The 25,702-nt window shown below is 35.3% G+C and overlaps 1 protein-coding gene across 1 annotated transcript; it reads right to left on the bottom strand.

Annotated features, from left to right (window-relative positions):
- Positions 1-561: 561 nt before the first annotated feature.
- LOC129270293 (nuclear distribution protein nudE-like 1-A) lies at positions 562-21,931 on the bottom strand. Its single transcript, XM_064106048.1, has 7 exons — positions 21,867-21,931; positions 21,388-21,433; positions 17,024-17,114; positions 12,301-12,456; positions 10,384-10,493; positions 7,055-7,143; positions 562-6,698 (listed from the first exon to the last, which is right to left on the bottom strand). Exons 1-7 carry the CDS (start codon positions 21,929-21,931, stop codon positions 6,620-6,622), a joined length of 636 nt encoding a protein of 211 aa, XP_063962118.1. The 3' UTR covers positions 562-6,619.
- Positions 21,932-25,702: the final 3,771 nt, after the last annotated feature.

Below are 25,702 nucleotides of genomic sequence, written 5' to 3'. Positions count from 1 at the left end.
CTAAATAGTCTTTCCTTGAGGGCCACTACCAGTACAAGGTAGACACCAAGCTTGTACTTACATGGACTCTTAAAATTGACCCTAAGCAAGTTATCATTCTTCATTCTCGAGTGCCCGAAATAAGTATTTTGTAATTTTTCCGCACCCTAAATAATGCCTCAATATTTCATTTTCATGATATACACGTTCAATAGTTAAACCTCTATTCCTGATTTTTACAATATGCCATTTTCATGATGTATGCATGTACATCCCCATGAAAAACAAATTTTTCTGTCCTTTTGGGTACAAGCAAGGTGTCCACCTTTAAACAGCATTGGCTCCTTGGGGGGTCTACAATGATCTTAAAGATTTCTTCCAGAATGATTTTTCATAGTTTGATAAGAACGTTAACAGTAACTGAACATCAGGCAATCTCATCCCTATTTCTTGTTGAAAAGTGAACATCGCTCAATGACAGCTTTATGAAATTGACAATATGAAACGCTTCAAAACGTTCCAAGTCTCACATTTTCCATCAGACATTTCAATGTTAATTTTTTTTAAAGAGCAATTTGCATCTTAAAATGTTTTGAAATAGATGTACGGCACAAAAAAATCATCACTATTTCTTCTGTAAGGGGCAAGGAGTACTTCAAGGGGGTCTTGAAACTGCTGAAACGTCCTGGTAATACCTTGATTGCTGAATGGTCTATTTCTGGAGCGAAGGACATCATGGGGATGAAATACATATAACCACTCGACTATGCCATATTCAGTAATGCTCAAAATTTAGTGAACCCCACCACAAAATGCACTCCTTCATGCAGCTGAGTGTTGAATGGAAACAACAATACAATGTTTGGCAAACCATAAAAAAAAATTATTGACTAAAATATTTTATCATCTGGCTTCACAAATACATATCTAAAACATTTTAGAACTTGAACACTTCTTATGTGTTCATTTTCTAGTGTGGTTCACTAACTTTAGAGCATGACTGTATGATACGTAAAAGTACTACAACATACCAATATGTACTTTAACAGACTCCTCAAATACCGTGTTGCAGTCTCTTCAAGCCCCTGCATAATGGCTAGCAAGTTTCAGCAATTTTTCAAATTTCTGAGCTACATTTTTACTTCAAGCAACTCAAGTTTGAAAAACATATAACAAAGTTAATTGATGTTCCTATCAAGGCATTCTTACACACACCATAAAATAGAAAGAAACAATATGAATCATATGATAAGGTTACAAATTATTCCATGCTTATTGATAACAATCTATATCTACACAGAAACAGCACCATATTTTAGGAACTACAACATAAGTATAGATATAGAGAAAATAAGATTAAGAAAGCACATGTTATGATTAATTTATTAATTGTAATGAGACTCATAAGAAAATTGACACACAAATCAAAATTTCCTAGTTTAGAGGTTATGACTGATAGTGGTAACTATAGGATGAAACTGTCTCACAGTGTAATCCAAATAAAACAAAATTTGACATTCCATTCATGTAATGGCATTTGCCATCATTACATATTACAAAGTAAAGCCTTTGTCTTTATCAAGGGGATAATTATTGCTGGAGGGCGAGGTTTTGAGTATTGAGTGCTCATCAGAAGTTTTTAAAGGTGGAAGGCTCCAACCATAATAGTGACAATACTGGATACAATGTTTATCAAAATGAGAGTATTATGATGGCACTTTGAATATATAATGTGTACACAAGATAATAAATATCAAGAGGCTATCATGCATTGGTTGAAATGTACTTTCAATGAGTGGAGAGTACAGGATAGGTCTCATTACGATGAAAGGAAATACATGGGACCAATGTGTGAAGTGCGACACAGTCAAACCCAAGGACCAGACTTAAACCAGTCTTATCAGCAGATTTCACTCTGTTGCACTAACTATTATAAAGTATACAGGATAAAAGTAAAATGATTACAATTCTCTGAAAAAGATTAATGAAATAACAATTGGACAGGTAAATGATCTTGGTTAGTATAGATGAAATCAAGAGTACATTCCATGTTTACACTTCAAAAATCCACTAAGAATATGAGCCGAACATTGGACAAATTTCAAGAAAAGGCCAGCGTTTTTTTTACTTAACCACTGGGCAGACCCAAGAACTGAAGATTACAGGGAAGTGTGAAATGAAGCCATCTGGTATGTATATAGTTGTGCCAATTGACCATGAGAATATGGTTATGGTTAATTGAATCTGAAGTCAAACTTGGAATAATACTTGATCTTCAAACTATAATCTGTATTTCAGCCAATATTTCCAACCATGCATATTTCTCATTTCATATAATTTTACTTTGTGATTGTGATAAAGACCTATCTGGAAATCAATATCTGGGGGTAAGTTGAAAATATAATATATTGTTGATAAATTGCTATGAATTTAGACTGTCAAGTTGTATTTATCTGTAAGACATGGCAACAAATAAACCTTGCTCAAATATGGTGCGACAAAGCTAAGCAACAATTTTTAAAAATGATTTTCAACACATGATGAGAAATTTCGCACCACTTATGCTCATAAACAAAGATCATATGTTTCACAGTAAAAAAATTGCAGAGACAACTAGTGATATGACATCATGAGTAAATATTGAATGATAAGATGAGTTTGTTGGTGCAGATCTTGACAAGGTATTTTGCGCTAACTCTTTGTAAGTATATGATTGGTCCACAGATTTCACATGTATAGGGACCAAAAAATGCCTCTTCTCTCCACATCAATTTTGATGCTTCATTTCCCATTGACTTTGTACACAAAATTGTTGCAGAGCTATGTCAGGTATTATATGAGCAAGGTTAGAGACTGTTCAAGCTACTGAAACAGAATAAGGACTAACAAAAGTATTTGAAACCAGTCGCAGATAAAAACATATTTAAAAAAACACTATTTTTTTTTTGTATTTCAAAAATATATATTGACATCGCAACAGACAAATTCATCTATTAATAATAAAATGCACTTCAGCTGACCTCAGCTGATGGTTATGTCTCTTCACATTCATAAGAATGAAATGCTTTCTGGAGACATGACACAGAAATTGGTCCAACTTTTTTCCAGAGCAAAATGGCACAACGTAGAAATGCACCAGTTACAGATACAAAGCGCAACTGCAATTGTCCAATAACTGATAGTCTAATAATTTATCGATTAGTTCACTACGATTGGATAGCATGTCCAACTAACCCTTCATGCCTAAAAAGAAAAAAAAAACACACACAAGCTGAAACTTCCTAATATTGAATACCATTCAGAAAAGAACAACAAAAAATACACTTTCCAAAATTGCTTGCATCATATCAATTTCATTCTGTATATTTTAAAAAGATACAGAAAATATTTTTTATTCATAAATACTTGTTTCCTCCTCTTCCTTTATACAAGAGCAGAATTCTTTTCATTGCCTCTTTCCCCCACTCCACTCTATTTAAACCATATTTGGCCCTCTTCGGTTTCTTAACCCAATATGGAATGAACCAAACATGTCTTTATCTGTTCAACAGAAAGACTAAATTTGCTTTATCACTAGAAAAAAAAACCCAAACATTTTGGCATGTTATATTTATGCAGCAATCTACTTTAACAGATTGACTTGCATGTATTAGAATCATGCAATGTGGATCATAGCATTCTATGCTATTAACCTGGATGAATTATTAAGTCAACAGGAATCCTACGGATCCCACCAAGTGACACGAAGGAGAAAAATTCTCTGTGGATTATTTTGTTCCCCTCGAAATATTATTTCTTTCCCACTAAATATTATTTCATTCCCACAAAATAATTATTTCATTCACTCAAAATATTATTTTCATTCCCACAAAATAATTATTTTGTTCCCTCGAAATATTATTTCATGATCGAGATCTCCGAGGGGGTCCCAAGTAAAAGTCCAAAAGAGCTGAAATTGCCCAGTAAAAATAGGATTAACACATTTACTTGTCCAGTGAATGAGTTGTAATTCATTGTCTATGATTTAATGCAAGGAGCAGTTATTTATCATTTGTGTTTTTTTATATCTTATAGATTGATGCTGCCGTCATTGGAATTCTCTCTGATGAACAACTTCAGAACTATTTACCAAGCATGGGGACCGCATTGCAGTGAAAGCCTATGTAAATTCCAGCTGTGTTGCAAGGCCAGAAGGAACAAAAAATCATTAACGAGCAACTTAGAAACAAATTACAAAAAGTAAATCTTTCGAGATCGAGCTCTCAACAGGGAAATAAATGTGCTGAAAAGAAAACGCAACTGGTTGAAGTAGGGTGGCTGGATTTCAATGCACGAGCAAAGACCTTCAAGCAAGTGAAAGCTCCCTCTGGAGGTTGTACTAGACAAGAGACTTTTGAGGTAAATTATACCTTAAAAGAAATCCTTTGTATGGTTTTGGATTGGTTTTTCCTCGATGGGAAGAACAGAAGAGGAAAAGTTGAAGACTTTAATTATTTCCTAACTGACCCAACACATAAAGAACCTGATGATCAACTTGATGTTGGACTTCTAAACAGTACTTGGAAATGCAAAATTCGGCATTTGTATCTAGCCACAAAGAATACATTGGACAGTGCAGTCTCTGATGATTCCCTCCCAGTCGTCTTTGAAGAAAGTGAAATGATGGATGACAATGACGTCATACCACTGGACTCCATTTCAATGTCAAGCATCGACTCTGAAGTAGTTTTTAGCCAGAGCCTGACCCCTTCAGAAGCCAATTAGAACGTAACATTGGAGTTTAACAGTACACCACCATTAAACAATATGGAGTCAAGTAGCAGTGGACAGACCACAGGAAACCAGATGGACAGAACAGTGACAGCCAATGATTTGCCTCCACCTAGAGATGGACAAAGAATGGAAGAGCAGAGGAATAACACATCAGCATTGGACAACATGAGGTCAAGTAGCAGTGGACATACATGTACCACAGGAAACCAGATGGATAGAACATCGACAACCACCCGTGTGCTGCCAGTAGGTGAGAAGCAGACTTACACAGGGCAACACTCCTCTTGTGACCACACATAGAACAAAGGTTCTACAAGAGTCCAAAAGCATTTTTATTGCTCCAGATATAGTTAAAGCTGAAATACAGGTTAAATATTATTTCGTTTCCATGAAATAATCCACAGAGAATTTTTTCTCCTTCACGTCACCTGGCAGGCTCGCTAGAATCCAACACTGGGCACTGATTAAAAATAAATGTGCCTGGTGTGCATTCCAAAAATCTTGTACATGAAAGATTTATCTATAGGATTTTTTTTTTTCTGACATGAAAAAGCATTTTGTTTGCCTACCATGTTCGAGGTAAATTGTCCCTTAAGTTTAAATCACAATGTAGACTTCAATATGTAATAGAATGAGAATATGAAAGCTCAATATAGAGTCAGCTGCTCCTATTTTGCTGTCATTGATGAAAATTTGAAAAGGGATACATTTTAGTGTACACATAACACACAGAACAATTGAACAAGTGTGTTAGTATAATGCAGTGGACATAAGGTATCGTGAGACAGGCCTTGTACTACTGCACAAGCCACGGATGCCCCAGTGTATGCCATCAGAAACTGAATTTTCTCTGCATTTACTTTCACACATGACAGGACATGTGCATTATTTGTTTTATATAATAATGAAACAGAGCATGAATGTCATGAAACAGTCTTTCAATACAGTAATCTACAATTTGATCATGTTTTCCAACTAGTGTCTATCGTGATGGCACTTGACTGATAATATATCAGTATGTGATGTCACCTTTCCATGTACACTGCTTTTGCACAGTAGTGCATTGTGCAAAAATGTTGAAAGTCATGAACCTTGACCAATTATGTTGCTGAAAAGAATAAAGCTATTTTACAACCTTTCAACATTCAAATCATTAGCTTTACTCTCTCTAGCCTTTCTGGTATAAAACGAAGGCATCCAATGAAAACATCCAATAGGCAAGATTTTGGATAAAACAAGAGTGGTACAGACAGAAGTATAGCAACGGACCAAAGCCTTGTCAGCCTCCACAATAATATTGAGACATACACCTCTCTTATCACAATGTAAAAATAGAACTCCAATGGATTCATGCCAACATTGTACTTGACAAGATTCTTGATGAAAACACACAGATAGTGTAAATAGGGTGTACATTTAATCTGATGGCTTCTGAAACCAAGCAGTCCCAATACAAAGACCTGGGAACTATTTCCATTGATTTCAGTAGCCAATGGGTTAGGTGGTACACAGGGAAAAATCAGGGCATGACATTATAATACGAAATCTACATAGATCCTTTCCCGCCTCCACTTGGCGAAGGATCCTCTTTCCAAAGTTCTTCAAAGGCTGCTTTGACAGATGGAAGGCATTCTGATGCAGTGTGCGCAACGACCTTGCAGCATTCCTGGAGGTGTCTTGTGAATTTGGCCCTGAAGGTATTAAACTGTACAGTGCAAGCTGGCCTTCTGTAGTAGTCCATCCGCCTTGCACCAATCAAGGGCCAGACCCTTATAGGGGGATTGCAGTCGAATACACATTTCAAAGCAACATCCTCTATAATAGGAGTATTCAAAAGTTTTATATTGTTCTATAAGTTGGAGTCAGTTCATACAGTTATCTTCACAACCCCGGGTAAATTTGAAGACGGCGTCGTGGTCGAGGCTCTTGGCGTTCTTTTCGTTTGCCTAGGGTGCATGAGATAAAATGAAACATAAAAAGACATATCAATAGATATTTCATAAGGGATGTATGCTAATTTTTTTAAGATTAAATTTGTAGGAAAAACAAAACATTTTAGGAATTGCAGTAAGTTTCATCAAATATTTAATTTTTTGAATGGGCCACATACTGAGTGTACGATATTCAATAACTACACATAAGCACAAAATAAAAAATGTTACAATACACAAAGGCAACTTAATTTTAAGAAGAGATACAAAGACTTTTCAATAAGATTGAGAACGAGAAATACAAATGCTGAAATTACAATTTCAGAAGTTGTTTTAAATGCCTTTGTAATCCATATCAACTTATAACTGACCTTGGTGTGTCGACAGGACTGCCAGGTTTCCGAGGAACCTCCTTTTCTTTGACAAAATTCCGACATGATGCAAGCTTGTTCTCAAGAGCCTGAAATGGAACAGAATACAGCGAATGACAAAAGGAAATATAAATTTAGTTGTTCTTACAAAATCTCTTTGCAGAATAAAAGATATTATCATATATATAGAGCGTTCTAGCAATGCATTAAAAACACATATTTTGGTCTGCATCAATTGCCCGTGCAGTATCAGAGCGTATCCCTAGAAAGGACCGAAAATTTGCTATTGAATATGAGAGCATATTCAACAGTTTAGGGTGCGTGCACTAATGCGTGAAATATACAACGCGGACAACAATGAAAGCAATGCAATGCGCAGTTAGAGCACAACTACACTCGATGATGTCATAATGAACTATATATACATGCAAGTTGCATGTCAAAGACCAACATTGATCCTATGAAGTGATAATATTCCTCTCATCTGCGATTCGTGGAATATTTTCCCGAACTCTTGGAATATTTCTGGTATTCTGAGCCATCCTATATAATAGCAAATATATTGTTGCAATTTTACAATTGATTGATCACTTTTAAGTATAGCAAATAAGATTACACTCCTTTTTTCATGGAGCAGATTAGCAATCAATCGCAAATTTGCAATTAATTGCACGGCATATGCTTGATTTCAGGAACAAAACAGACTTGCAATTGATCGCAAGTTTCTTGCAACGCCCCATTAAAGAAAAAGTGAACTAAACATTTATCTCAATAGTGTCTTGTAAAGCTAGTTGTCTATCAACTTCCAATGGAATGTGTCTTACATGTAGTCAGACTGTAGATTCAATTTTCATTAACATCAAATTTGAATAAAAATACATGCTAATATGAAATGCTTTCAAGTAATATGATGATATAGTTTATTTATAATCTTCAGTGACAAAGATCTCGATATTTAACTATTCAATTCTTTTCTAAATGTAAATTAATGAATAGGTGTACACCGTACTGTACCATTTTGGCAAATATGTTTACCAATTGAGCATTCTTAAATGGTTAAGGGATCATTAAATGTTTACCCTAGCAAATGATGCATAATGCAAAAAGCGTGTGAAATGCAAACAAGCCCATAGAATCTTTAATTAGAAGCATTTAAGGTTCACACCAAGAATGATCCCACAATTAGGATGCTTGTAATCACATATTCAATATATAAAATATCAAATTAATCATCATGATTCAATCATAGGGGCTACTTTCAATCCAGAAGCATTCATCCAACCACCAGCCCTACCCTCTACCTATAAAAAATCAGTAATAATACAACAATGGTAATAATTAATATGATTCATGGGCCCGTATTCTGAACTCGGGTTTAAATTAAACCCTGGTTTAAAGTTGTGGTTTAAGTATGAAGAGCCAATTGGGGCAAAAAGCCCTAACAGTTCACATCCAATTTATTGATTTATACAACACCCAAAATGTTCATAATTGTCTGGGAATAGAAACTGAAGTATATTTCTTCATTTTATAAAAACAAAACATGAACTAATATACAATATAAACAGAATTTTTGAATTTTAGGCTCCCCATAATTTTAGCACCGACTTAGGTCTAATTTAAACCTGACTTCTGGTCCCAGTGATGCCAGTAGCTTTTACTCACTGAGACTAGAAGTCAGAGCATTTTAAAGCCACACTACTTTCTGTTGTTATAAGTATATTAGTGATTTTGATTTATTTTTTATGAATTACTTTTTTTCTCATCGATAAGTACGTTCATTTTGTTGACAATTTGTATCATTGTTTTGTTATGTTTTTAAATTTCTGTTGATAGAGGGCTCCTTGGTCAAGTAGTTTTTCTAACTGAAAGGGCTACCCTGTTAAAACAAGTGGAATGCCTCTGGCCGTCTCACCTGCATCACGCGATTCAATATAGCAGCAGTGCTGATTTTGAAAACTACTATAACTCGCACAAGATGTTCAGTGATACTTGGTTACTCTTATTTCCACGTTTTATGAACTAGACCAATACACTTATAGAGATATGATGGCAATTCAACAAATACCCCCAACGTGGCCAAAGTTCTTTGACCTTACATGACCTTTGACCTTGATCATGTGACCTGAAACTCGCACAGGATGTTCAGTGATACTTGATTACTATTTATGTCCAAGTTTTATGAACTAGACCAACACACTTTCAAATTTATGATGGTAATTCAACAGATACCCCCAATTCGGCCAAAGTTCATTGACCCTAAATGACCTTTGACCTTGGTCATGTGATGTGAAACTCATGCAGGATGTTCAGTGATACTTGATTAACCTTATGTATAAGTTTCATGAACTAGGTCCATATATTTCCTAAGTTATGATGACATTTCAAAAACTTAACCTTAGGTTAAGATTTTGATGTTGATTCCCCCAACATGGTCTAAGTTCATTGACCCTAAATGACCTTTGACCTTGGTCATGTGACATGAAACTCAGGCAGGATGTTCAGTAATACTTGATTAACCTTATGGCCAAGTTTCATGAACTAGGTCCATATACTTTCTAAGTTATGCTGTCATTTCAAAAACTTGACCTCAGGTTAAGATTTGGTGTTGACGCCGTCGCCGCCGCCGGAAAAGCGGCGCCTATAGTCTCACTCTGCTATGCAGGTGAGACAATAAAATGACAAATAAAAATAAATATGAATTCTTAAAAAAAAAATCATGAAATGGGAAGTTGTTGTGGCCTGAAGACTTGCATCTGTTTAAAACACAAATGATCAAATAGGACAGACTTTTGCTCTTCACCTACATGTAGTTCATTTTTTGCAATAGACCAGTTCGTAGTTACATCAGGGACAATTTTGGTCAAATGACCTTTCATTTATTTCATTATGATAGGCAGATTTCAAAGCAGGATATAACATATGCATGCCTTACATAGCAGGATGAAGAAATTGAATTATACCAGGTGACTAGAATAGCACACCATTGAAGACTCCATGAAGGTATTTGTTGCATTTCTACTTTGAATGCATATTATAGCATGTTGTACAATGTACTTGGCAAACTGCAGTGAAATACCAGTCGTGGACGCATTTTTGTTTTGTGGATGCAAATGAAAAACACAATTGAAAAGAATATATGAATAATCAAGACACCAAAGTTGGTGCTTATCTCATTAAATTTTAAACCACCATGCCACTTTAGTACAAATGACCTTTCTCTGATCATGCGCAGAATCTTCTGATCATGCGCAGAATGGAACTACGAACTGGCTTATTCCATTTCATTAATTTGCCAATGAAGCAACGTGAGAATAGTTAACACTTACCCCCACTTTTCTGAGTAGATCCCCAACAATGTTGAGAGCAGATACTCTGGCTGAGGGTGTGAGAGGAGCGTTACCACTGCCAGCTACTCCTGTTGAATTGGATTGTAGATCTAGAGTGTGATGAAAGGAAGGGAAAAGAGGAGAGGTTAAAGGAAGGAATAAACAATGTAAAGATGGGAATGGATAGATACAAAAGGATATTAAGATGAAGAATAATTTGAGAATGAAAATCGCAGGAAAATTATTCCACAAATATGAAAATTATCCTGAATAGACAAAGAATAATCCATTCAATCACTTCTTAGTATGTGGTGAAAGCAAAATGAAACTTTGTGAAAATGATGTTTGTATCCCTTAAGAGAATAAAAAGCAAAAAGTTGACAAAGAAATATCCCTTTGATATACATCTACATACACTGTATACCAGAAATATATGTATAACATCAGATTTCTTAGTTTTCATATTCATCATTTCTAATCTTCCCTTTTCTGTTATTCATTCTCTCCACTTGTCCATTTTATTAAAAAAAATGAATTTCTACAATGTGAAATATCTCCTTAATGTTTATTTGCACTTAACCATCTTAAACCGTTTCTTAATATCGCTGATATCATTTTCATTCTTGGTTCTTTTATCCTCTCTATCCTGTCTACCATCTGGTTGTCTCTTCAAGGTACATATTCAACCTAATCTTATTGATTCAGGTGCAATTAAGGCTGCGTTTATCCGACCTCAAGCCAGAATCGTGATTTGAATCATGATTGGAATCATGATTCAAATCACAAACATGAATCACAATTACTACAGAATCAGGGTTTAGACGACCTTCGTTCCAACGCTGTTTCTCCTCGGATTCGGACCGATCCAGTGCGCATCACAGTGCGCAGTTTGACCCAGGAAGTATAGGTCAACGTTGGACACTTAATTGGAGGTCGGCGACGTACATGTGATGTGACAACGTGGGGCGCGCGCCTTGGCAAGAACCGGAAATAGCTCGACACAATGACGTCATATAATCATGATTCAAATCACGATATCGTTTATCCGAACATTTTCGTACGTGATTCTGCAGAAACGTCTTTCCAAACGCCCTTTTTTTCGTAGTTCATGTTTGTGATTCTAATCATGATTATATTCAATTTCGACTAAACGCAATCGTGATTCTGCAGAATCGTGATTTGAATCATGATTGGAATCATGATTATAGGGTAAAAAAGTGGCGGATAAACGCACCCTAAGTCTCCTGCCACTTCAATATTGTTAATTGAATTCACACTTTAATACCTCACGTTTCTTAGCAACCATGACATTCATTGGCCAATTAAGGAGCAGGTTTTTAAGCACTTCCTGCCAGCGCCTCAATTGTATTGATGCACCAAAAGATCAGAATAATTACTAGCTTCTTTAACTTTGTCCTTGGGAATTATCACACCAATTTCATGGCCACCAGTATACAGTGTATCACTGCATCCGATAATGCTATTGGAGTCTTAAAATTTATTTTCTGGTCAAAGTTCCCAACTCAAATCATTATCTAAATAACAGATTCCACTGTTGATAGTAGGAAAATGATCAATAATGAATAGTGTTTCCTGTGGCTTTAAATGTTGCAAAATCGTAGATTCCATCGTAATTCTGAAAAATGACATCACTTTATAAAAACAAAACCACTTCTCAAACTTACAGGTTTTCAAATTGTTCGTGATTTAATACCAAAATTATCTCAGTTTATTTTTGTACAAATTCTGGATGCAAATGGGCAAGTCACGTTTCTCAATTCAGATTAGATTTCCCTACATGTTTCTAACTTTGTCCCTAATAAACAAACTTAATCTAACAGGTTGACCTGATAGGACATGATAGCTTTCAACAAGTGCCAAGCAATTCCTGTATGGGCCAATTAGTGGTCAGATTACCTTTTCCTGGGGTGGTATTCGTCTGTGCCTCATGAAGGACCTTGTTATCCACCGTGTGGTCACCAGAGGGCGTATGTCTGCCGTTCGCTGCTACCTCTGCATCGTTGTCTGGCATGGGCTCCGATACCCCCTTCACAGCGATCTCTGATCTCATATCTAATTATAAGATTTAAAAATTGATTAAGTTTAGTAGGTTAATCTGAGAGAATTTTAATACTGTGATTTTATTAAATAAATGTATCAGGAAATAATGTTACTTCTCAAATTTGATTCGATGGTTGTAAGAGAAAGCTTTCAACCTATGTTCTGTACAGTCCTATGTAAAAAAAAATTGCTACACAAAGGAAATTTTGTGTAGAAGTCATTTAAAAATGTGAATTGAATTGTGACGCGATACCAAGAAAATCATTCCCTCAATATGTATGTGTACATGCAAGGGTAACTTCTGCACTTTGTATCCTCTGGAAAAAGACAAACTTTCATTATTTTTCATTGCAATTCTAAAGATAGTTTTTATTACCTATTGTCCTTTGAATGTATGCAGATGTCTGAACATTGATAAATTCCCATTGTTGTCAACAAAGAAGAGCATATAATTGGGACATCAGACTCAGAATAGCCTTACTCAATCTGTAGGCCCGACCCCCACTGCATATGAATTGCAAACATCATCTATCTTCACAGAGCAAACAATCCTTTCTTGATCATCTATCAATCAATATTAAATGTAAAGATATCAAGTCTCTGGACTCTGTAACCACTGGAATGTATTGAGTGAAGAGACCCATTATTCATCATTCACTAATTGCTGTCCTCAAATATTGATGGTATCAACAATGGTACCATACCACATAATTTGCCCTTTGCTAACATTGTTGTGTAATGACACTTGCATTGGACTTGTACATGAAATCATGTTTTCCAGCAATTCTTGTCCGACATTTACCAAAAGTTATGTAATTTTGGAACCTCCTGAACGTCGCAAATTTGGTATAAAAGTTGGACAAGATTTCAAAGAAAAAAGTCAGGAAAACTTTGGCAATATCTTTTCGCAATTTTGACTTATCACATGTAGCCTCAAACTTTCAAAGGGGGCTGCTAGCCCTTCCCCTGGCCTGAATAGAGTTAAATACTTTAACAAAAAGCATCAAATGGAGGAGCAAATGTGATGTTTACTCTCTTTAAATTATTGAAATCGTTGAAAATACTAGACCAATTTTTCCATGGAAAAGCAAATTAATTGAAATATTCACGAAACAAAGTGAATACTAAAGTAGCAAAGTCAGGCAATGATCAGGGTAGACCTGCCCACTTCCACATATTCATTAATGAGATCACATGTCTTTATAGCTACTACTACTACTACTACTACTCATTCAAGGCCATGGATTGGCTTTAGCCTATATTGCGGCATTTCCAGACCTCACTGCGCTTGACATTCAAGCATGGCTTTTATTCAAACCTAGCTCTTTGTGAAACAACCCCCATAGATTGACCTTCCAAATGAGATAAATGATCCAAGCTTTTGAATAAAAGCAAACCATGATAGGATTACAATGATTGATTTTGGGCTTATGTTGAACAAAACACACCAGTCCAGGCAGGCTAGCTATCTCTATTGAACTACATACATATGAATGCAAAGTAGATAATCCCCCCCCCCCCCTTTCAGGCTTTATACATGTACATGTATCTTCATTTTAATAGGGGTGGGTAGGTCTGAATGATAATTCACTCTTAGTCAGTTGGTGTGTGTATATCAGCTTTTATTCTTTTTTTTTTTTAAACTGTCATGTTGTCTGCGACTCTTAACAATATCCTAGACCCAGACAGTATATGTACATGCATGATCAAACAGTAAAATGAAGTATGCATACATGTATGTATGCACACATGTATGTATGCATAAAATCTGTACATTGGTCAACGAGCCTATTTGTGACCTGGGGGGGGGGGGGCTGTTTAGAGAAGATTTAAGAGTGACTTAGAGTCATACTTATGCGCATACGTTATTTAATGCATAATTTAATCAATGGATACACATCAGTGCACGTCTACTTCATATGATCTGTCTAATATAAATACAAACAAGGGTTATAATCTTTTGCATTATTATTTAAAAGCAGGTAGTTGTAAAAATGGGGTTGAAAATTTTAGATTCACCTTCATGTTCTATTTTTCCATTAGTTCCCTATATTAGTTTCATTGATAGGAGTTCACCTATTTGTGTATTGACATATTGTGTATCAAAAATATAATTGCTTTCCTGTCATTGTATATACTGACAGCTGTCATGTGATTAAAGGCTGCGAGCCGCTAAATGAGGATTATGAATCACAAGTTCAATGAACCCACAGACATCATTAAACTAGGATAAAGTATGTGCAGGTAGTTTGTAATATGTAAATGGTTTTAAATCAGTCCGTCTGATACACACCATGTACATGTATATATCTAGGCCTATAATGTGAAAATTATCCTATACTTCAAATAGTTGCATAACAATAACATTGTTCTGTAAACAATTTTCAAGAGGACTTTAAAGGCAGAATATGCATGCTCTCTGAATACTATGAAAGCTCAAAAGGATAGGCCTACATGTAGTTTCTCTTTTTCTATTGAGATAACTTTTTATTTGCCAAACATGAAATTCAATTACACTGTCCCAGACCATACATGTATGTATATTTTGTACACACATGTACTCACAACATGTTTCTTCAAGAGCATTGTTTGACAAGATCTTGAGTGACAAATCCTCTTGAACACCCCTTTGTACTAATCTTTCACCTTGACAGACTTAAAGTTTCCTGCAATTACTCCTTATTAATGCAGTGTTACAGAGGGATGGAGGGGGAACACTAGTTTAAACCCATACAAGATTATGAATTATTGCAAGCCTTATTTCAGAAAATTTTATTCCTCAATTGGCAGCATTGTCATTCCATATTCTTTTTACCTCTCCTTATTAAAAAATTAAAACTGAAAATTGATATTTTTTTAATTAATCTGCCAATACGAAATAACGCTGGTTGCTACACATACATGTAAATTCTCATCATATTGCATATTTGATTATTTTCTTCAAACCATTTTGCATCAAATGAACGACAATGACGCAGTAACCAGGGGCCGCGGAAGCAGTCCCCCCCCCCCACTTTTTTCCAAAACTGCCAACAAAAATGTAAAAATGACCATATGATTGTGATTTTTGCATGGTCAGTCCCCCCCCCCCCCACTTCGAAAACCGTTCCGCGGCCCCTGGTAACTATGGGCACAGAATGTGCATAAGATTCCAATATTTCTCTTCTAATAATTCTCTTCATTTTCAGTAGTTTTTAATGACTTATTGTTATCATCTTTTGTGAATTTTGGTTTAAGTATTACAATTACATAAATGTGTAATCAGAGGATGCTTGTGTGATCAGACTCAGAGGATCGCTTTATCAAAGTGATCCTCTGATATAGATATTCACTCCCTTTTATGGAACAACACTCTCCTGCTTTCACCACACGTACTGTTTGCAATGTAAAGGGTTTTTAATAAGAGTTGCCCCTGCAGCACTTTTCAATGGACACGCTTGTGATGCCAGCGTAGGATATCGCTGACTTCCCCTTCCCTTAAAATATGCACTGTATACAGTTATCAAAATCCTGGCCTATTACATTCATAGAACATCAAAATACAATATGCTTAATAGTAAAGTGTACCATAGTAATAGACAAGCCATTTCCCAATAATGTCTGGATCTTATAGCTGCTTCAAATGCTTCTACTTCAAAGGATAAGTTCACACTGATAAAAAGTTTAATGTAAAAATAGCAGAAAATGTAATTAAAAAATATTGGGGAGGGTTTGAGGAAAATCCATGAAAGACTATAATGAGTCACCAGAATTTTAGGTTTTTGATTTGTAGCATCACTTACAAGCAGCTGCCTCATATGTTATGTAATATAAAATACGTAAATTTTAGATTTTAAAGGTTCAAGATGACTAAAAATTTCATTTTTCAGGAGTGAGTGTGAAATAATTTGTCTGTTAATAAACTAGAGGTAGAGTAAAACTCATTTTCAATAGTTTGAGAAAATGACATTGTATTGATTTTTCTAATTCATGATAAAGGGGAAGCTGCTTGCAAATGAAGTCATAAACCAAATAGTCAAAATTCTAATAACTTTGAAAATCTTTGATGGATTTTGTTTTTTCGAATATGAATTTACCAATATTGGTGAGTTCAGGACAAGTCACATTATGTCAGACAGGTTTTGTATTTTCTACAGATATACCTGACAAAGTCCACTGACTATGTAACAATCAAACTTGTCTTCAAATTTACAACTTCTACATGTATGTACACTCACACCAACAAAAATGAATCCACTCTAACCAATGGTAATTATCATTCTGGGCCCCATCTTTATACAAAGAGTTACAATAAATCCAATAAATCTCAACAATATGGAAATCCAACCATACAGTGTACCATATTTTTTTCTACAGGAAATTTTGCCATAATATTAGTAAAAAAAAGAGAATCACACTGAATCTTCAAAAGAATAATGAAATATGAATATACATTTTTTGAACAAATTTGCATTCTATATGTTGACATTGCGGGCTATCCATAGTTGTGGTTGACTGGATCAATCACAACTCTTTGTAAGACGGGGCCCTGATGCCAGTTCAATGTCCCTGTAGCATTGTTCTGTAGAAATAAACCTACCTCTTGCTTCATCTTTTAACCTTTGAACTGTGACCACTAATGACTCCTTCTCATCAAGTTCATTCTCTAGGAAGGCATTTCTTTCAATTGCCTGCAGAAGATAGGAAGATGAGGCAAGAGGGGATAGGGGAAAAGAGGAGGGGGTAAGAAAGATGGAAGAAACCAAATGAAAAAGAGGGAGTGAAGAGTTAAAAGAGAATTGAGGGTTTAGGAAGACAGAGAAGTAAAAGATGGGAAGACACAGGGAAGACAGAAAAAGAGAAACACGATAAAGGTAGATGATATGTAGAAGATAAGGAAGAAATTTGTTTTGAAAAACAGAGAGAGAAAGAGAAAGTAACAGAGGAAGACAAATACGTAAATCAATTAGTTTTCCGAATCAACAATGTCTAATGGCTAATCACCACACTAAACATCATATTCTTTAGCTGTAATTGACGAGCATTACTATAATATTTCAAAGTAAATGGTTTTCAGAATTTCAGTTTCAGTTTCTGATTTTCTGAGTTTCTGAAGTAAAAAACTTCCCCTTGAAAAGCAAATAAGGAAATGGTTTTCAAATATTCATGTCCAGTACAAATGTAATGACAGATAGACACTTTGCTACTTTATTAGACATAGCAACAGATCAATTATACACAAGTCAACATCATCAAAAACAATAATTGCAAAAATACTACCGCTAGTAACACTTCATGTACTACTTCTACCACTGCTGCTGCTGAGCTACATGTATGTATACTATGAGTCTAGTACTGTATATAATAAAAAATAATTCAAACCTTCGATAGTATGATTTTTTTCTCCTAATTTTTTTTTTTTTTTTATTATTTAACTGAAATGATGCCAGGGTCAACTTTTCTAATACCGGTAATAATGTAAATAAATGTACTATTCACAATAAACTGTAATAACAGGCACACAATACCCAAATTATGATCAGGAAAAGTACAAGGCAAATATTCTAACAGTGAAGATAGTACGCAGTATTATTCTTCAAGGGCTGACTTCATATTATACCCATCTGTTTCTGAGGTCTTCTTAATTAGGATAGGTCCAGACGGGAAGGGATTAGATTGAGTCCAATATTAAGAGCACTGGGTGACTCAGGTACATTAGAATAAGAAGCGAGCATCTCCCGCACTGACAGCTCAGCTTCAGGCGAAGATGCATTAGGCCAAATAAATTAGATAGCTACAGTACAAGGGCTTCAAAGACGACTGCATGCGAGATTGCATTCTCATTTAAATATTTCTCATGGTTTAATTTAAGCATGTATATGCCAAATACAAGCATACAGATGCAATTTCATCTTTTATTGAGGAGGGAACTACATGTAGTTCCTTTTTCATAATCACTGATATTGGGTAGACAATAACCTGCAAGGGCTCTATACTTCTATATCAACTTGAAGTGCTTTATCACAAAATTAAAAGACATATACCCATGTTGGGGGCCAATGTTCACATGTGCATGACATTGTTTATGTCATTGTGGCAGATGAAATACACATAATATGTATCAATGGATATAATCATATATACACTGTACTCTGAAGATCAAAATAACATTTTCAGAAAGTAAACTGGATAATATTAAACTTCAAATATAGATCTAAGTATCTATTGATTCAAAATATATCTTTCCATAATAAGACCTGCTGAGCAACCTTGGTACGCGACCAAGCCAGACCGCCTACACAGTTCCTTTAGATTTCATTTCCCCTGAAATATCTTTTCTGACGATTGTACACGTCACTCGCCGCCGCCGGTTGTGGAAATGCCCAGTGGAAGTATTGGCATGGCCAGTCATGCAAGCAATGCTGATAGTGTAATTTAACACATTTGCATAGTACTGTAGGATTGGGAATATTTTTCTCCCCGGCACTGTAAATTACAACAAGGAGATATTACAGAGCTCTTTGATTGCATCATGCCCCCTTGATAAGGAATCGAAATGCAAGCATTCCTAGAAGCATTTATTTTTTGGACTCTTGTATTCTTTATAGCATGAAAACAAAATGCATAGTTTTCTTTTCACTTTACATGTACATGATGTAGGGCCTCTGGATGTGTACATATTCAAACAGTGGATCATGTAAATGACACAGAAATTTTGTCTATGTACACAGGATCGAGAGAAACCTATGATCACAGAACAAGTACAGTATGTCCCACATAAAAAATGCTAATGACACTCTGAATCGATATAATTTGAAAATAACTACATGTAAATCATATTGTATACAATTTTATAATTGTAAACTAGCATTTATCTTAAACACAACTGGCTTAAATTTTATGCGTTGTAGAAAATGAATTGCAGGTGGCGGGTATAAAGATAAAATCAGGCAAGACAAAAATATATTGCAATTTTCATATCATACCCATCTAGTGTCATTAGCATTTTTTGTGGGACAAGCTGTACAAAAGATGCATGTACATGTATATATGTACTGTATAAAGTGTGTGTGCTGGATGGCATCATGAGAAAGAAAGAAAAAAAATCTTTGTAATCTGAGTCACTTTGGGTTACAGTAAACTACTGCTAAGCAATAACTTCCCATGCCAGTCAATTTGAAAATGTTGACTGGTGAATCCAGTAGCATCAATCTAAAATCTCACTTTTCCCACAAGGTATGACTCCTCACATGAATGTGACATTTTAGTTTGTCATGAGTGTGCCAAGCGGAAGCCATATGGTGTCTTTCACTTCTATACAATCCCTTGAAATTCACGTATATGACACATGGACCCTACACTTGGAAAACCTTCATGTTGAGAGCAAAACATGTTTGTAAAATAAAATTTTGTGCAGATTGAAGCCTACAGATTTATCCTCTATTTATTGTATATATCTCCAAGTAGTATGCCTGTACTACTTGGACATGTACAATGAATAGGGGATAAACCTAAAAAAAATAATTAAACCAAAGACAATATTTAGAAGTAGAAAATTTGGCATAACTGGACATGCAAAACTACATGTATAACAAATCCACCGCAAAAGTGTCAGCGTACAGAATGTGGTACTGATGACCTTAAATTTATTCTCAATGTCAACCCTAACAAGGGCTTTTAGACATTTTATCATTTAAATGCAATCCAAAGTCAAAAGGAACTGAAAAAAAATATATCAAATAGAATGGGGAAAAAAATTGAAATTGAAACTGTCCTTAAGGTTGAAAAAATATAATTCATTTTTCACTTATTGTTCTGTAGGGGGTAAACAGAAGTAAATAACCATTGTTAAGAAGTTAAAATACCTTTACAGATCATTCTTTTGAGAGAAACAGGGCCCCTTGCTGTTATTTGCTGGAGCATGTAATCTTTTATTCAAAGGAATGTCAGATTTTGAACTGCTTTTCAATGAAATGTCAGAAATACTTGCAAATGTACAGACAGGTGTAATCCTCGTGGGGAGACCTAAAAGCTTTGAAATCAAATTGAATATTACATGCGGTCCAATTGAGCAACGCCCTACCAGAAGTACAAAATTCTACATTGTACAAAGTACTTGAATATATCAAAATGGATACTTGATTGAATGAATGCATGAATCCTTGATTATGAAATTTATAAGACACTTCAAAAAAGAACCGGGCAGAAAATTTTTGTTTCTGATATCATTTCTGACAGCTGTACATAAAATCTTTTAGTTTGATACTTGTACCATGTGCAACAGATTTTTAAATCACATGATTATAATTCACAATTCCATTATTCAAATGTAAATTTCAATACATTTCCTGCCATAAACAATATGTTTTTCCTTTTTGTACTTCCGCAAGAGTTGCATTAAAATAAAGATTCTTCTGGTTTTTAACCAGCAAGTATACACTCTACATGTACATGTACAGTACAAATATGAGGCACCGATTTATCTAGTTTCCTATTCAATTGCGAGCTACATGTATAATTACCCCAGCTGCTATTAGGCACTTTATTGTGCATTCAAAGAATTGCATGTAATCCTGCCGGGTACCCATTCACCTCACCTGGGTTGAGTGCAGCACAATGAGGGTAAATTTCTTGCTGAAGAAAAACATGCTGTGGGTGAGATTCGAACCTACGTCCCTCTCACCGAAAGACAAGATTCGTAACCAGACCATGACACCCCCACCATGTAGCATGGTCTGTAGGTTCTGACTCTCACCCTTGAAGAAACAGAGGGCCATGGTTTCAAATCCCAGATTCATTCACATTGTGCTGCACTAGTCCCAGGTGATTTATGGAGACCAACTGGGCAAGATTAATTTCTTTAAAACAACACCTAAGGCTATATCCAATGTAATACATAGTGTGTCTCTGTGTAGATAATGCTGAATTATACAGTAGTTAATAAATAAGATAATAATAACTTACTGAATTTAGTCTATGCTCAAAGTCTTCTAAGGATGTTACCGTTGTTCTGTGAAAGAAAGAAAGAAAGAGAAATAAAAGACATGTATTCTTAAACATGAAAACAAACTGTAACCATCCACATATTGGAACAATTCGGAAAATTTTAGGGTCTACATGTATATTAGAAATTCATTGTTTGTTTTTCTTTTTTTTTCTTAAATGATATGATATCTACATATACAGGTACATGACATTACCAAAATTTTCTCAATATTTGCTTAAATAATTTACAGTATGAAAACTCATAATACATAAGCTGTAACAAGTTGTGCATACGTGAACTTCATGAATTAATAAACATGTACGTGTATATAAAATGTTCATTAATTCATGAAGTTCATTTGAAAAACTGATGTACATGTACACCTGTAGGCCTATTCAGTTGTTTAATAATAATATCTAAAAACAGAATAAGCCTACATACACATATAGGCATATACCTGTAAGTGTCCCAACAGGATTTGAGACTTCTACATAGTATCTCATATACCACCTCATACAACATGTAGGCTGTAGCCCATTTCCATCACAATGTGTACCGGGAGGGGGGGGGGCAGGGTTTTACAGCAACTACAATTAAAAAGGGATGGCCCAAATTACTGCCCACCCCCCCCCCCCCCCACCTCTTTACTGCAGTATGTATAATGTACACCAAGATAGTTATGTACCGCCTTTTCACACGGTAATAAAATCATAATTTGAATGCTGATTCCGGTGAAAAATAAGGCTAATGACGAAATTTTAGCACATGTGAAACCAAACTAGAATCACGAATGCTAATCACAATCACGAATTCAAATTCTACTCTGGATGAGAATTCCTGTTAAGTTTCACTCAAATTACTGTTAGAATTAGTGTGAAAGGCTTGTACTCCATTTGGGGGGCAGAGCTTACTTCCGTAGATAATACAATTGTCATGCACTCATCGTAGTTAGTATTTGCAATGCAGTGCTTTGATTGACAAGTCACCAATAACAAATCCGCCTTCTCTCGGGAATTCGAATTGAAATCACAGTTTTCAAGTTTTCAAGTGAGCATGTGATAGGTCCGATGATTCTAAAGACGAATTGCAATCATCACTACAATGATGATTAAGATTCACATGTGAAAAGGCCCATAGACCTACACTGTACATAATGATGACATGTACATTAAAGGACAAGTCCACCCAAACAAAAAGTTGATTTGAATAAAAAGAGAAAAATCCAACAAGCATAACACTGAAAATTTCATCAAAATCGGATGTAAAATAAGAAAGTTATGATATTTTGAAGTTTCACGAAGTACATGTAGTTATGTGCACATCCCGGTTGGCATGCAAATGAGGGAACTGATGACATCACTCACTCACTAAATATTTCTTTTGTATTTTATTACATGAAATATTCAAATTTTCTCATTGTCCTGTGAAACAAAGTATTATTTCTCCCTGAAAATGTGGAATTATCATTGTTTAACATTTTATGGTTCAGTCAAGTTGGCTCTTAAAGTCAAACCTGTAAAAAATGAAATATTGTATAATCCAAACAATAAAAAACAAAAGAAATAGTGAGTGATGGACATCATCGACTGACTCACCTAGTTGTGCATATCACTGTTTTGTGAAAAAAAAGCGAAATTTTAAAATGTGATAACTTTCTTATTTTACATCCGATTTTGATGAAATTTTCAGCACTATGCTAGTTAGATTTGTCTCTATTTATTCAAGCCAGCATTTTCCTGAGGTGGACTTGACCTTTAAGTGGGCATACAACACGTGGAGACACTCCATGGTCTAAGCCTGCAGCTATAGACAGCTATATGTTAATAAGATCCCACATTATAAGATATTCTTAATCCTATTTTTAATTCCTTTCACAAACAAAGAGGATCTGTGGCCACAGAAAGGAAGGACAATCTGATTAACTTCAAGATAAGATTCTTTTTCGCTCACAGAATATACACTGTACACTCATACTGTACATACATGTAGCCCACATAAAATGTATGCCTAGTAACAGACACACATAATATGTTGGGCCTACACTGTACATGTACATGTTTGTAGTGTACTGGAGGGGTCTGGGGATCTCTTTCCCTGATTCAAAGCAACTTTTACCACTGAAATGTGAAACATACTATATTATACAATTCTGTAGGCCTGTAAAATGTGTGCAAACTGAGACATAATTGTGTTGTTTCGATTCAGATCCCATGCACTATAAAGAAAAATTAAAAAAATCTTTGAACCGATTAATACATGTAAATTTCACAATTCACAAATTCATATTCAAATCATAAATGAATGAAACTGAACTAAATGTACATGTACAGTATGGATAGATAATTTGAGCAAAGGATTTATTTGCACCCCCCCCCCTTCCCCATGTACCATATAGGCCTACATTTCCTCTTCATTTTAAAACAAAAAACTCCAATACTGTACAAAAGTTGAAAAGTTCCGATTTCTATTTTCTAGACTACATGAATGAGTATATTGTATGAATGCTGCTGAAAAGATCACAACTTGGAACCAACCAGGCAGTTTATGACCTCTTCACTCAATCACAATGAATGGATCTTATTATTAAACATGCATCCCCTTCACTCTTGAAAAATATCACCACACCCGATACGCGAAAGTCAAACATATATATTGAATCTTTCAAATTGATTAACATTTATAATAATAGCAGAAAAAATGGAAGTATTTAACAAAATCAAATATTCTTTCTTAACTATATTGGAAATCAAATCAGCCATTAAAAGAATGGAAACTAGTCAAACTACATACATGTACATGTAAGTAGCAAAATTGATATTTACCTCAAAATAATGGCTCCGCTGTTTAAATACACTCACAGTGGACAGAGTCAAATAACATGTATGCTACAGTATACAAATTTCAAATTATATATACTATTGCCTGGTATCAGAACTTGGCCATTCTACATGTACATGTATAAGCCTTAATATATTACAAAAGCCCTTTATAATATAAAATTATTGAATGTGAATATCATGCACTGTAAATACATGTATGTAAGACTTACATGTATGAGTTTTATTTATTTATTTTTTTTTTAAGTTGAGCATAATTCATTTTTGTAATGCTTCAAATACTAGAGTACATGTACATCGTACATGCATATCAGAGAATAGAATTTGTCCAGTATTTTAAACAAGTCCATGTACACTGTACATATATGTAGTCTCCCATCATTCCCTATTACATGCAGGCTTACACATAGTCTGCAGGCACAGACCCTGATTGGAACTTTGATCAACAAGTACTGCCTCCACGCAAAGACTAGCACATACAAAAAAAGCGAGAGAGCCTTCAGTACATAAGGCATGAGTAGGCTGCACATTCAGACCCATAACTCGAGTGTAGGGTTTGCCCCGCAGACTAGCTTTATACACAGGCCTATCAAGCCTATACTTTACATGTAGATATTTGCACATACTGATATTAACAAAGAGAGGGCCCCAAATAACCCTGACACTTTGCTCACCCTAAAAAGCTTGAAATTATCATTCCCAGGGTGATAAAAAAAATGATATCAAAATCTTGCCGGGTCTAGTGAATGGTAAAATGTAAACATACAGAGCAATTGAAATGCAATCAAAGGAAGATAAATAAATGAATCATCAGTGGCACAATAACCCGACACCGCTCCAAGGATTGTCGTAATCACATACTGTGGAAAGCCAAACAATGTCAAGTTCACAATGAAGTGTATTTTCCAGCTTCTTGTTATGTGCACCAGTGAAGGTGACAAATTCATTTGGAATGTCACAGGTCCAGCTCAGTTTACCTGGTTTATACACATCATAGCTTGAGTCACATTTCTTACCGGGGGGGGGGGGGGGGGGGGGGGCAGTCAAATATATTGCTGTGCATACGCGTGACCAAAAATATGCGTTTAAAGGGATGTTTTTTCAGTTTAGGACGTGGGCCGCGCGTCCTCTCATTAAGGGTATCAAAAACACTGATTTAAAAAAAAAGGAGTAATTTTGAAAGACTGGTCAATGGTCAATCGCAGGGTCAAACGTATTTAGGGTATGCTTTTTTTCCAAAGCTTTTTCCCCGGGGTCATATTCTGGCGACAACTTGTTTAGGGGCCAAAATGTGCAAATAGAGCCAGCGAAAAACTTGTTAGGGGTTATTTTTCACACAGAGAAAAACTCGTATAGGGGGTGTTTGAAAATGATTTGGCCACGCGTGTGTACAGCAATACATTTGACTGCCCCCCCCCCCCCGGGTTTCTTATTGCATTATGAACAAGTAGCCAAC

The sequence above is a fragment of the Lytechinus pictus genome, chromosome 10, assembly GCF_037042905.1.
Source record: "Lytechinus pictus isolate F3 Inbred chromosome 10, Lp3.0, whole genome shotgun sequence".
In the NCBI taxonomy this organism is placed as follows: domain Eukaryota; kingdom Metazoa; phylum Echinodermata; class Echinoidea; order Temnopleuroida; family Toxopneustidae; genus Lytechinus; species Lytechinus pictus.
Note: the sequence above shows the minus strand (reverse complement) of the source record. Positions and strands in the feature narration are given on the sequence as shown.